Consider the following 15,170-nt stretch of genomic DNA (forward strand, 5'->3'; position numbering starts at 1 on the left):
GTACATGTTATCTTTCACGTTTGATTTTTATGCACAACATGTTCTTTTTGTCGCTCTAAGAAACTTATGCACAACGATAAAAAGCGTATGTCGTACCTGAAAATCAAACCTTAAGGTTATCATGTGCACAAACTTAAAAAATTGGCTATCACATGTAAAATGACATAGTTTAGGAGTACCACGTGAATTTTCCGTAAGATAAATATTGCTTATCCCCTTGCGTTCTGTTTTTTTTTTTTTTCTAACAACTTGATTCGTTTGAAGTCTAAGACAAATCACAAATATACTCATATTGGTCTTAAACACTTGGTAAGAATTTGTGGAAGTAGATAATGTAGTGGAAGTGGAGAACAAGTGGGTAGGTAAATGGTAAGATGGTGAGAATTTTAAGACAAGACGATGGAAATGAAAAGGCGCAGCAATCAATAATTGCTAAAAATAGCCCCTCCATCCCCCAAACTCCGGATCAATAGACACACAAAGAGAAACAAACATGAACAACACAGATCCCTAATCCTTAATCCCTAATCTAATCAATTCAATTCACCATTAACATCAACACCTCCTTCATCCGCCATTAAAGCTTACCTTCACCTTCTATGTCTCGTCCTCCTAATTACGAGTTCCAAGAATGGTGGAACAAACAACAACGCGACATCGACTCCTCTTCCCCCTCCTCCGCCACCGCCGCCGCATCAACCACCACTACAACCCCCACCATAACCACCACCACCACCGCAAACTCTAGCCCTAGCTACGTCGCTGTTGAAATCCCCAACCAAGACGACCACCGGCGCCACCACCACCGCACACGTACCCCTCGTCAACTCACATTCTACCTAATCCTCAAACTCCACCAATTCCTCCTTTCTATCTCCTCTCTCTTCTCCTCTTCCTTCTCTCTCTTACGCACCGCCGCCCGCCGTATCTCCCATCGCCGCCGTGGTCAAACCCTAGCTGCCGGATCGCGCTTCTACTCGCTCATTAAGCTCCTTCTCGTGTTACTCTTCACATTGTTGTTAGTCGAGCTCGTTGCGTTCTTTAAGGGGTGGCATTTTGAGCCGCCGCAATTGCATAAGGCGGAGGTGTTAGGGTTTGTGGAGTTGGTTTATGCGACGTGGTTGCGTGTTCGAGCAGAGTATCTTGCGCCGCCGTTGCAGAGCTTGACGAATGTTTGTATTGTGTTGTTTTTAGTTCAGTCGGTTGATCGTGTTGTGTTGATGTTAGGCTGTCTTTGGATTAAGTTGAGGAAGATTAAGCCGGTCGCGGTTATGGAGTATGATGGTAATGTGCGTGGTTTGGAGGATTATCCCATGGTTTTGGTTCAGATTCCTATGTGCAATGAGCGGGAGGTAAGATCATGTAGGTTTCGCCTTTCTCCTTACTCTTTTTTCTTGTTTATTATGTTGATTTACTTTGATTGATTGTTTCGTCTTCTTAGGAATTGGATCTGAAATTTAGTTAGTTGAAAGTATGGGTTTTGGGTTGATTCGATGTTTAAAGCAAGGTGTGACTTGTGAGTGAAACGTTTTAGGCTTTGTGTTCGGTATAGTTTCGTATGTTTAGACCAAGCAGAGGATAAGTTTTAGAATGTTACGAGAAGTTGTAGCTTTTGTACATATGAGAATTTGAATTGATTTGAGATGCTGAGGATTGAAAGGCATTATGGCAAGGTTTTAGCATATTAGCTTGTAGGATGATTCAAATTGACTTGATGGTTTGAGGTTTTGAAGCAGTGAGTTAGTGTATACACTGTATAGCTTAGCAAAGGTTGTGCCTTTGCAAGTATGATGATTCGAATTAACTTGATGCCTTGTGGTTTTGAAAGAATGAATTAGTGTATAATATAGCAAAGGTTGTGACTTTTGCAAGTAAATATGTGGAGTTGGGATGCAGCTTTTTGATGGATCGTGGAGTGCTGCGAAAGGCTTGAAATGTGTGAACTTACATAGTACTATAGTAGTTCCTAGTTAGTATTGTTTGCATTTTGTGATGTTCATCACTTACCAGTTCTGTTGTATCGGCACATTGTCGATAGGATTCCTTCGAAGGTAGTTGTCAGTTGCTCGCTTTTGTTGTTGCTCGTTGCTGTGGCGATGGAGAGACCCTCAGGGTGTTGACACAATTTTATCTTCTCCCATCTATTACTGATAGTTACGACTCATGAAATCCCTCAAGGATCCTGCTCGCTTTATGCTTCTTGCACAGCTTAGTAGCATGCGTGATGGGTAGTAGATATATTGTTGGTATCTAGTAAAGATACAAACATCTCAGAGAGTGTGAAATAATACCAAACAGAAGCTATCTTGTTGGTGGGGTGGTGCATGTTCCTTTGACATACATGACAGGAACAAATGAACGACAAGCTTATCTTGATTCGTACGCTGCCAAGAACTTATAGAGTTGTAGTTTTCTAATGAGGGAATACAAAAGCCTCAATAAAATACTTCCCTTCAAGCTAGATTCACGTTTCTATATTTTCAGTAACTCTACACTACTAGTTCTCTTCTCAATCCTTTGCTGTGCGTAATTGCCTAATTGGTATTTTGGTTTGTCACCATGTTGATCTTCATCTTCACCACCACCGCCTCAATATTTCCGAAGAAGCTCTCACTCCAAGCAGGGTAAGTTGTGGGTTGAACACTTGAACGTGTGTGGCTTCCCCGTTAATGGCACCTAGGCTGTTTCAATCATTAACCAAAAACAAGATCCATATGGTCTTTATTATAATAGATGTATAAAGGTTATCCTGCATTCTATTTTCTAGTGTTTGCTAATAAGAAAATGTTGAAGATTTGTCCGGATATCCTTTGTGCTGGAGAGGATTTATCATGCTTTAGTTTAGAGAGTGTGTGAAATAAAGTGGTCTCCCTTTTTGTCGTGACTTGCGTCTTAATGATATAAAACAGGATTCAGACACTATTAACCTCCTTGTTCTTTAAGAGAACTTGTCCATTGTTGGGGCAATTCATTTTTGCCCATTTCGTAATAAACTTCTTTCTTATCTTAAATTCTTAATTTAAGCTTTAGAAGTCTTGTATACATTTTGTTTCCGTTTCTAGTGGTGCCATTGTGCCAAAGACTCACTATCTTTGGTTCTGGGTTATGGTGGAAGAAATAAAAATGGCTCACTAAAGTGGTTGTGCTACTCTCTATTGTGAAGTATCAGTCCTTCGATGCAGTTTTTGTGACGGAATTTTCATCTTGGGTCATTCTAAAACCTCTTTGTGTTGCGAACAAAAGGGTAAGGCTGGTTGTGAGAGTCCTACACCCTTTAGTAAGGTTCTGAATCAACTTTTGAGTCGTCATATATTAAGGTTTTAGTTTTTATAAATTTCATGTCTCTTTTGTCGTTACCCATGTACATTACTCTGTTTTGTTCACTCACTTGAATCTTCATTGTAAATCCTAGATCCGTCTTTGAGGAATGATTGTGTGTATGTTGGTAAATATTTGAATTATGGAAAACAAGAACAATGATTATTGTGAATAATACTCCTTACTGAAATACGGGCATCAATAATTCAATATGAGAAAGTTATAGTACATATGCTGGTTCTGCTTCTTCAGTAATGTTGCCTGCAATATATTGTCAATGTGATTGTTTGCATTGAAATTGACAAAGGTGATCTAAATTGTAAACACTTCCAGCAAGTTCATATCTCTGAATGTTGCATCTTTGTTTGTTTTTGTTCTATTTTGTTTTAGTCAATAATTCTGTAATGACCCTCAACTTTCAACAGGTCTACCAGAATTCTATTGGAGCAGTATGTGTCCTAGACTGGCCAAGGGAGCGAATGCTGGTGCAAGTTTTGGATGACTCTGATGATCCTGATGTTCAACAACTGATAAAAGCGGAATGTCAAAAGTGGCAGCAAAGGGGTGTGCGCATCTTGTACAGGCACCGTCTTATTCGTACAGGTTACAAGGCTGGGAATCTGAAATCTGCAATGAATTGTGACTATGTCAAAGATTATGAGTTTGTTGCAATATTTGATGCGGATTTTCAACCAGCGCAAGATTTCTTGAAGAAAACAATCCCGTATTTCAAGGTAATCCTCATTTTAAAAGTGTGTCACTCTCTCTTTTGAGCACGCATAGCTAAGCTTCTGCCGCCGAAATTGTGCTTAACTTAATAGCTAGATAGATCCCTTCTTGTAATTGATATTTGAACTGTCTGTCCTCTTATACTTTCTTATTCTTTTCTATGGTCATTAGCAAAAAAAATGACAGTGAACTCTGTGTACTAAATTTCCAACTCTTTTCTTATATCTTAAAAGGGAAATGACGATCTTGGATTGGTCCAAACAAGGTGGGCTTTTGTAAACAAGGATGAGAATTTGCTGACGAGATTGCAGAACATTAATCTCTCCTTCCACTTTGAGGTGGAACAGCAGGTAAACGGGGTTTTCATCAACTTTTTTGGGTTCAATGGAACTGCTGGTGTCTGGAGAATTAAGGCGCTAGAAGAATGTGGTGGCTGGTCGGAAAGAACAACTGTTGAGGACATGGATGTAGCTGTCCGTGCTCACCTTTGTGGGTGGAAATTCATATTTCTTAATGACGTAAAGGTTGGTACATACACTCTGAACTTTTCTGCTTTCTTAGTTTGGTTTCCGGTAGTAAGAGAATGTTTTTGCAGTGCCTTTGTGAGCTGCCAGAGTCCTATGAAGCATACAAGAAACAACAGCATCGCTGGCATTCTGGTCCTATGCAGTTATTTAGGATGTGTTTTATGGAAGTTATCCGTTCTAAGGTACAGAACTTCAACTTTATGCCTTCTCGCTTACTTGCTATTTCAATATTTCCCGCTTTCCTTTTTGTTCTCTGAATTTTAGCTTGTAGTTATGGCCAACGTTACATGATTCGGAGTTCGGTGGTGCGAACTTCGAACCGGTTCGTTCGAACCCGAACTGGGTCTGTTCGCGACCTAGGTCGCCGGAGTTTGCGACTTAGAACTGTTGGATGAGCGAACTCAGTGGTCTTATAAGTAAGAGTCTCACCTGGGTGCCATTGAAGAAGCGGAGGAGATGAAGATGAGTAGATGACTTTTATTTATCTTTATGAGAGAAGGGGATGCAAGTTGGTAAATTTATGGGGAATAGTAAAATATTCATTTTTTATCTTGCTTGGGAACTGAAAAGTCTTTTTTAATGAGAAATGAATGGTAGTGCTCCACGGCTCCGTAGTAACTTCTATTTAAAAAATTGGTGGGCCAATTTGTGCCTTTGGATTTTTATTTTTACTTTCTTTATGGGTTTGACAAGTGTCATCTATGAATTACCAGCAGCAAGAGAGAGTACAATATAAAATATTAAATATATATGGAGCTTTGTTTTACAAATAGGTTATTCTTTAGAAAATATCATCTTTCTTTTTTAAATAACTTCCTTCTAAACCTGAAATTCGTTCAACCTCACAGTACCCATCGAACCCAGTTCACTATAGGTAGCGAATTTCGTACTCGAACTACGAATTCGAACCGGACCGAACCCCGAACCATGTAACCTTGGTTATGGCACTTTTCGGTAGGCTTCTGTGTTGGATTTGCTGGGACACGAGGACCTTTTAAGGAAATAAGGATTTAGAAACTGCACATGTTAAACCTAGCTGCTCTGTCCAAATCTAATGGATTGTTTACTTTATGACGGCCAAGAGGTTTTCTTTTGGGGAAAGAAGCTGAGCCATTTCATTCTTATATTTGCAAAACATCCTGGATACTCTCTTTTGTTTTACCACGAGCCTCGTCAATCCACATTATATCAAAAATATCATAAGGCTACAACTTGCAACTTTCAAGATGGTGAATTACTTTATTCCACTAATTCACTCTACTTATGAAAGGCCACGTCCCGAACTTGTTACTATATTGAGAAGTTGACTGGTTACCTCACTCTTACAGTGATGCTAGATCTACCTCATGAATTTCCAGTTTCTGCAGCATAAGCTGGAAAACCGATATGCACCTTGTCTGAAATATTTAATACTGTAAAATAACTTTTCCATAGTATAAGTCGGTGACTGAAGTCTAAAACTGAAAGTAGCAGGTAAATGATGATTGTTTATGCAGTCGCAAGGGGGACGCAAGCCTAAATGATATTGGGATCTGAGTCTCTGACTCCTGTACTTGCAACTTATTTGCAGTATATAATCTGAAGGCGCACCCTGTCCACAAAATATTTAATAAATAATTAACTTTTAACTTGTAGACGTTTAGTCGACAATCGTGATAGGTGTCTAAAAAGGTCAAATAGCTGGTATAATGATTGGTTTCATTTTCCGAAGTCTGAAAATAATATACTGTGAGAATTGAAAGCTAAGCTATATTTGTAAAGGGTTCAGTGTGAAAGAAAAGTTTGGCCTATATCTTAAGTGTTGCTCTCTGAGATCTTTGTGGCGGTCTGCTGGCAAGCATAGGATGAGATGCTAGAAACCATTGCATTTGTAATCAAACAAAGCAGAATAGTCGTTCTTGGTTTTTGGGGTTCTTCAGTTAAGGCTGGCTTCTTAGATAGACTCAGGTGAGTGAATTCTCTTTGGGATTATTTCTTTATCCCGGAAAATCCTCACGTACCCAACGCACCCCAGCGTATTCTGATAGTTCCTTTGTGAGGAAAATATAACATTAGCTCTTTGTTGCTTATGGACTTCACTTTTTTTTGGCGCATGTGGTTCCTATATGACTATTTATATCGTACGCTATGTTACTCTGACTGTTCTTAAGTGAATTTGAATTCGCATCATATTCATATTCTGTCGGGCATCTGTGTTAGGCACTTGTTAGACATGAGAATTAACACCTGAACATTTGATTTTAAGCTAGAAACATTGAAGTTTTTGCCAACGTAACGAGCCCGATGCTTGGTTTTTATTTCAAACTGAGTCTAAGCAACATGGATTGTGGGTATACGAACCTCTAATAAGTAATAACAGATTTTTGCTTTATTGGTTTCACCAAATTTGATTTAACAATTCTGATGAAAGTTACTATACATTGCAGAAGAACTACCTTGCGTTCAACAGTGTTTTTAATGTTCTCTATTATGTTTGCAGAATTGCAGATCAAATGAATTTTTAGAATTTCTACATTAAATCTCTCTTCTAGCTAGGACAATGATTTTATGTATTTGCTGTTATCTTTACCTTTCAGGTGAGTTGGACGAAGAAGTTCAATATGATATTTCTTTTCTTCCTGCTTAGGAAGCTTGTTCTTCCCTTTTATTCCTTCACACTATTCTGCATCATTCTTCCGCTTACCATGTTTCTCCCAGAAGCTCATTTACCAATTTGGGTTGTCTGCTATGTCCCTGGTTTCATGTCTGTGTTGAATATCCTTCCAGCTCCAGAGTCATTCCCATTTATAGTACCTTATTTATTATTCGAAAACACAATGTCGGTTACCAAGTTCAATGCTATGATAACCGGGCTTTTCCGGTTTAAGGGATCCTATGAGTGGGTAGTGACTAAGAAATCAGGCAGGTCATCCGAGGCTGACTTACTTGGTTTATCCGAAAAGGAATCTGAAGTTATACAAAGGTCGACGTCGGACCCGGGTCTCGAGGAATTGAACAAATCAAGCATGGTCAAGAAAAGCGGGAAAGTAAAAAGAAATCGCTTGTACAGAAAGGAGCTTGCATTAGCTTTTATTTTATTAACGGCCTCGGTTAGAAGCTTGCTCTCAGCCCAAGGTGTACACTTCTATTTTCTGTTATTCCAAGGAATCACTTTCCTGGTTGTTGGTCTTGACTTGATTGGTGAGCAGGTTAGTTGAAACCCTGTCATAGATAGCTTGCACAGTAAAAACCGGGTTTATGGATTCAAGCCGAGGACTGTGGATCTTAGCAAAGGCGCAATTAGATGTTCTCTCTAATTGACGTACAAATAACGAAAACCATTTGATGGCGGCATGTGACTCGTGGGCAGTAAAGCTGATGATTTCACAGGTGTCACTCTCGGTTCAGTCTATAAATGTACCATGAGAAAAATATTTATTTTTTGCCAAAGTGACAGCATTTTTGTGTAACTTAGCAGGGTTGTTGTGATAAACCCTTGTAGATGTCGGAGCTGGAAGTGCGTTCGATTTGTTCATTTATCATTCTTTACATGGTCATTTTATTTTATCTTTAGGGTCATTATACCCCTTCTTCACCCTTTTGTTGGGTCTGTTAGCAAATGACAATTGTTTTTTGTTGTCATAGTTTTTGTTGTATCCTTGCTCATTTTGAGCTAAGAAATGAAATGCTAAAGATTCATATTTATTTATACGTTTGTGTACTAGATTTCTTTATGTTGAGATCTTGGTTCCTGGTTCAATATCGTTACATAGTGTATTCTTAACGAAGACGAGTTATCATTGTTAACATGCTTGACTTGTGAGGAATTGTGACGCAACATTTATAAAGCTCTGGTTTTCATCCGTATTTATGCTTGTTTTGTAAGAAATTTATTCACGGATAAAGATTCTCTCTATCAAAATTATATAGTTCTTTTTCCGAAATTCAGTAAATGAAAACAGTGATCATTTACTGTTGAAATTAACCATTTTTACGCCTCATCATCAGAGGCAATAATCAAGAGAGGAGAATAAGAACGACTCAATATCTAATGCCTACAATGTGATACTCGGGTTTGATACTTGGACACTTTATTTTGAGCCAAAACATGACGTTTTTTCATAAAGTAGCTGGGTCTGACATGTGGATACTTCAAAACGAGTTTGAGTACGATAGATTATCAACAATGGAGAAAGGTTCTGAAAAAAGTTTTACTTCTCCAGCTCAGATCTTGCTTCTTAACCTGACCAACTTTGCTAATGTCTCTTGAGCAGCTAACGTATGCGTATGGTTGTGGCCGAGCATAACCGTCCTGATACTTATACAAGTCCTACAAAGTTCTTCAGCACTGTCAAAGTAACCACCTCTCAGCAACAATTTTGCTCTTGTTTCCATCAATGTGGCTTTCAGAAGTGTCACTTCTTCCCAAACGTACTCATCGACCTTCTGGCTCGAGTGACTCAATTTCTTCTTCCAGCAAAGTGACCCATGACACCAATCTTGTATTTGGGAGACGAACGATTTCTCCACATCCTCAAGTACACTAGTACAGACTTTCAGAAGCTCTAATGATGAGTTGCACCTTGAGAATGTTGTGAAGGCTCCAATAGCCAATGGGAGAGCCGTCTTCTTGATGAATAGAACCATGTCTGTTACTTTCAGATGGGCCAGGGGAGGCTCGGATTTGAACCCGAAAACTAGGAAAGCAGTTGCCCAGAGATGATCACTGTTTATCGCTGAGTTTCCAACTTTTCTTATGCCAATAACTGTAGCCTGAATAGCTGCTGTTGGTTCTCTTGTTCTAGAAAAGGTTCGGGTTATGGGGTGGAACTGGATCCATATTCCAGAATGACCTGTTGCTTTCCGGGCCAGTCCGAGTCGTACAAGAAGAAGAGCATACTCCTCTTCACTTTTCCAAGCCTGAGATCCTAAAGGGCAACCAGAGCAGCAATATGAGGCTGGGTTTAGGCATTTAGTCCACTTTGTTATCCGGCTTCCTGTAGAAGGCATGTTCCTAGCAGCTGTAGCCAATAAATTTGCTGATATAGGCGAGGGTGCGAACCATGCACCAACAAGGAGCATCCTTGAAGCAAGACAGTTGTTTGTCTTGGTTGCTTTTTCCAAGATCGCAAAGCAAAAATCAAGAAGTTTAACCAGGAAAGGGTTGTTCTTATAGATCTCCTCGTCGCTTGCATTCAAAAATGTGGTATCAGAAAGATCTTCAATTGGGGTTTGTTGCACAATCTCAAAAAGGGCAGATGGTGAAATCGCGAGTTCTGAAAGTAAGGAACCGACCACTGACGACCCAAATACCGATCCTCCTAACTTCTCCTTAAACTTTTTGAGACACTCATATTCCTCGGGAGGATACTCTTTCTTCCTTCTTCCTCTTAACATCACCATTGCATCGGGCAAGGGCATTGCCTGAAGAGACATTGGATCAAAGTTCATTATCTTGGAAAGCCGTGTGGTAATGATCACATGAGTCCCACCTGTATTTCTCGGGATGAGGTCGTGAAGGTCCTTCCCTTCCCACCATTCATTTTCACTCTCGAGATGGTCTATAATAATCAAGTATGGCATGTCTCTAAACAACTCTCTCTTTATTCTCTTGAACGCCTCATATTCTTGCTCCTCGAAATTCCTGATTCTTCCTCTTTCTTTTTCAGGATCAGCACTGACATCCAAACCCATATTTACCGAAATATTAAGGACGTTTTGCCTCAAACACCGAGCTTCTCCGCCCACCCACAGGACCATCTTGTACCTGTGGGAATACTTGTAAGCAAATTCCAGGGCAAGCTCAGTTTTTCCAACACCAGGAGGACCACTAATGCAAACTACACTACTGGTAACGCCCTTATCCTTCCCACTTCTCGATTTCTTGTACTTCGGTCTCTTCAACGAGTTCTTCCCTATAGTTGGTTCAAACTGCCCTTCTGATGCTAGAGTACCCTTAAACTCCAAATTAATGTATCTCCCGTCTGCTACACTGGAGTCATCCATGTCCGTCTCCTCATCTGCAAATCCTTCAGATTGACCAGAAGTGTGCCCTCTACTTACAGTTGTACTTGGATAAGAAGAACATGACTCCTGGTTGCTATATCCAAAGAATGCAGTTTCAATCTCCACCATTTCCTTTTGTCTCCCAACAAAATACTTGTTTCTAGGGAACGGTATCTCCTCGACTACTGCAAGATGGTCTTGCTCCCGGACACTAACACTCTTTCTTCCTAGCTTTGCTTGTAAGACACTAGCCGCTTTAGAAATGCAGCTCCTCCAATCACCGTCCAAGCATTCCAGCTTAAACTCATGGGCTCTGATCAACCCTTGTAAAGCTTCCCGACATTCTTTATCAACGGAACTGTTGTTCAAAAGACCTGTGATTTCTTTCGATTCCATGTCAAAAAACATAGGGATCAAATTTTTCTTCTGAGAGAAGAATCTTATCTCTTCCATACTAAAATGGTTGAACAGACTAGCACTTGAAATCACCACAATGCCAAAGCTGGCCGAGCATATAACCCGGTCAGCAATTTCATGGCTCTGAGTATCAGCATACCTGGCCCTATCAGCTATAAAACAGGCTACCCCCTGGAGCTCCAGCTCAGACTTGATCCACTTACAGTATCGAACCAAATTGCTATTCGCGCCATGGTACCCTATGTACACATCACAACTCCTCAGTTTGGCATTCACTGCCGGAGAAACTGAGGATTTGGCAAATGAAACTCGTGGGACTGGGAACGAGAACGAAACCCTAGGTGGTGCCATTGGGTCTGAAATGCAGGTTATATATTTGGGCTTCCCGTCATCAGAGAAGTCTGACTTCTCAACAGGAGTGTAAGAACTACTTGGAATGTCCTCGGAGTGTGACCCGCAGAGCGAGGGAGGCGGGAAAGGGAGTTGTGCAGGTGTAGGAGGAATTGAGACACTGACACATAAACTTGCATTCTGGTTTTCACTGTCATTGTTACTTGTAGTCTCAGAGGAGTCTGGGGTTAATGCTCTTGGAGAAATGTAAGGCGATTGCAAGGCGGAAACAAAAGCCGAAGATGGAGGGGAGATTAGGGATGGTGAACTATAAGCAAAACATTCTTCTATTGCTGAGCGTTTCGCAGTAAAAGAAAGTGCATTCGCAGCAGTTTTAATATTGCTGAGGTATTTTGGTTCATTTTTGGTATTGTTTTTGTCTGTTGTGTTGATTGCTGGTAAAAAATTACCAAGTTTGTTTGATGATGACAATGCCAATGCATCCCCTCCTTTTCTCATTGTTCTTTTTTTTTCCGGAATCAACGAAAAAAAACCCGTCATGAACTGACCCGACTCATATTAACTCAAAAGTTTTGGGTTTTAAACTAACACCACACTACAATTAAAAATGTAGGAATGTTGTTACAAGACCTGTCAAAAACTGACCCGACTGATATCGACCTCAAAAGTTTCGGGTTTTGAAATAACACCCAACTTTAATCAGAAAACAGTAAAGGTTTAAAACACCCAAAGTGGTGAATGCAATGTAACAGTGTACTGACAGTGAATCAGAAACAAAAAGATGATGCACCTGTGAATGTGAACCAGCTTATTATATAAACATTCCTGCAGAAAGGAACCAGCCACCCTAGACAGCGGATGGCGGCGACAACAACAGCCGCGAAACCACCCAAGAAATGACCCAATTAGACAGTAGTCAGCAACTGAAAACCACCCAAGAAATGACCCAGCTTATTATCAATGCTGTTGTTAAACACAAAGTTGTGCTTGAAAAGTACAAAGCTTTTTGCCTGTTTTGAGCAACAGAAGAAAAGTTGTATCTCTCTTTGTTGGTTTTGTTTATAGGAAGTATGAAGGATTATAGCTGTAAATTAGTAGTGGAGGGGGAGAATCTAATAACAGAGAACGTGTGGGCTGGATCTATGACAAATTTATATACATAGTATATTTAATAAGCCAAAAAAAATATGTTTCAAAACATCTAGTGTATTGAATGCAGTGCATTTCATTTTGAATGCCACCCTTTTTTTTATTTCTAGTTGAGCTTTTAATGGTTATGGTAAATGCATTTTTGACTCTTGAATCATTTCAAAATAAACAAAAACAAAAGAAATTGTATACATTCGATCTCTCTTACCTCTTGTTTGATATCGGCTAGTATTTTTTGAGAATATTACATTTTTCCATATTGGATACCCTAAACGATTTCAGATGATGATTTATGTCAGCCAACTTCAAATCAATTAAGGCCCTGATGGTGTTGTTGTCGTTGTTGTAGTATTACATTGTTTTGGTGAAAATAGTATCATGACATAGTTCAATGTATCAAGTGGTTCACACGAGTTCCAATGACAAATAATCGATGATAAATGGTTCGCATAACGAATCAAAATGACAAATGAACTATATCTTTACAAAATACATGTGTTTTTGATAACTTTATCGACTAAACCAAGTGTTGTATAAAAATTACATGGTACAAGGACAAATGATGATTGTATTATTAATTTTTGTTGACATAGAGAAATGAGGTTATAATTAGTTGAGCTGTATGGGGCTCCAGTTTAAATTGTTGATTAGGTAAACAAGTTGATTAGCACTAATTAAAATTGTACTATATACATGTCATTTCTTAGTACAAGTCAGTATAGACATGATGATTCCTTTGATTTTGTCTTCTTTAGGCTTTAAAAATCAAATTATGAATAATAATGTAAATTTCAGCTTTGTTTATATCAAAAATCTGACATTGACAGAGTCTGAGAGTTAAAAATGGTGGAAGGCAGCTCTGGGAATTGGACCCAAAGACCAGTCCAAGTGTCCACACTTCAATGTGACAATATCAATTATCAAGACTGCTCCTTGTGGATGGACTACTAACCCTACCAATTCTACCACTATGGGACGATTGTCCTCTACGGAGTACATCTCTTGTGAGTAGGGGGTCTAAAATCCGGTCCTAACCGGAAAAATGGATTAGTTCAAAACGGAATCTATTAGATCGGAATCGGAACTAAAAATTCCGGTTTAACATTTTTTAACATTTTGGTTTTCAATCTCCGACCGGAAAGATCAGAATTATTGTTACATGATCATTTTTCTTAAAAACATTATTTTAAAAAAATTAGTGTAAGCCTACTTAATCTGGTCCAACCGGTCCGATCCGATCCGATGGACCGGAATTTGAAAAAAATGGATCGGATATGTAAAGAAAAAAATCTGAAAGGGTCTTGGACCTGGGTTTTTACAATCAGGAATTTATAATTCCGGTAAATAACGTTTCGGTCCGGTCTCTGGTCCATAACATTTCGGCCCGGTCCATTCTTATTCCGGATCGGTGCAAACCCTACTTGTGAGGACAATAACCATAAATTAAACATTATGGTTAAATTAATATACATGGGCATGATTAAATAAGAGAAACCCGTATCATCAAATTCAATATAAAGTCTTAATATTGTGAAGTATAAGTCTTATAATAAAGTATCAATCATTGGAAGCAATTTTTATTTTGAATAATTTGGAAACAAATTTTTGTTTCTAATAAAAGGGTAAGGTTGTGTACATCGGACTATCACATTTGGAGCCATTAAGAGTTTGAGACACATTAGAATAATGTTGTTTTATAAAGTCCTCTTGTTGGGTCGTTGATGTGTCGGTGTCCACGATTCATAAATTATAATCATCATAATAGTATAATATACGATATTGTATTGGGTCAAACTATCACGAATTTTGTAACACCCCATACTCCAAGTGCCTTACCAGGACCACTTAAGGCATGAAAGTGCTACCATCTCGGTTACCCGAGGCAATGATAATCAAATAGACCATAAAGAAACGTACTTTAATAATAATGTTTAAAGTGATACAACCCAAAACCGAAACTGATAAAAGAAAATACAAGGTCCTCAAATGTTAAACCAACTAGCTAACGAACAATGTTCGACACCGCGGAAGACTCTAAGACTGCATCGTGGTGACTCATCCCAGCTATCCCATGCACATCAATCATACCTGCTCAATAACTACTCACCACCCCCGAATGGATCACCATAGTTTTTAAAACATTTAAACGGGGTCAGTACTAATTACATAAAACAAAGCCACAACGAAACAAGAACACGAACAGCTCAAACAACTCAACAAACTCCAGTCTCCATTTTCAATCACCACATATCTGACTACACACTAAAGTGTGTAGTCCTGCCAGAGTACCCATCGCAACAAGTACTCCACATCGCCAGTGGGGGACCGCAGCCGTACCCATCAAATCCCCGCTCATCTCCATTGAGCGATAAACCCAAGTTTTCTTAATGTGCACATCCCCTCCTGTGGCGGGTTCCACAGAGGGCGAACCAAGGGCGTGAAGCCACTCCCGTAAGTGACTCCACTCAGCCAGGGACGCGTCCCGAAGATCACAGACAGTTATACAACAATAATTACACTACACTACCAACAATCACCAAATCAAAATCCAATGCCAATACGATATACAACAACAGCAATTACCAACCACACTTATGTAATCAATACTGAGTAGGGAAAACCCTACCTGAAATGCAAACATCACAGACGGTCTTAGCAGCTAATCAGAATCCTTCCTCAACGAAACCTCCTCCT

General features: G+C 39.4%; 2 protein-coding genes across 2 annotated transcripts; one reads left to right on the forward strand and one right to left on the reverse strand.

Annotated features, from left to right (window-relative positions):
* Positions 1–360: 360 nt before the first annotated feature.
* Positions 361–8,287, forward strand: LOC141591906 (putative xyloglucan glycosyltransferase 6). The gene is made up of 5 exons (XM_074412399.1): positions 361–1,352; positions 3,744–4,052; positions 4,281–4,571; positions 4,643–4,756; positions 7,151–8,287. Exons 1-5 carry the CDS (start codon positions 600–602, stop codon positions 7,769–7,771), a joined length of 2,088 nt encoding a protein of 695 aa, XP_074268500.1. The 5' UTR covers positions 361–599; the 3' UTR covers positions 7,772–8,287.
* Positions 8,288–8,629: 342 nt separating this feature from the next.
* LOC141591907 (uncharacterized) lies at positions 8,630–12,609 on the reverse strand. Its single transcript, XM_074412400.1, has one exon. The coding sequence runs from the start codon at positions 11,865–11,867 to the stop codon at positions 8,778–8,780; it is 3,090 nt and encodes a 1,029-aa protein (XP_074268501.1). The 5' UTR covers positions 11,868–12,609; the 3' UTR covers positions 8,630–8,777.
* Positions 12,610–15,170: the final 2,561 nt, after the last annotated feature.

The sequence above is a fragment of the Silene latifolia genome, chromosome 7 (genome assembly GCF_048544455.1).
Source record: "Silene latifolia isolate original U9 population chromosome 7, ASM4854445v1, whole genome shotgun sequence".
NCBI classification, from domain to species: domain Eukaryota; kingdom Viridiplantae; phylum Streptophyta; class Magnoliopsida; order Caryophyllales; family Caryophyllaceae; genus Silene; species Silene latifolia.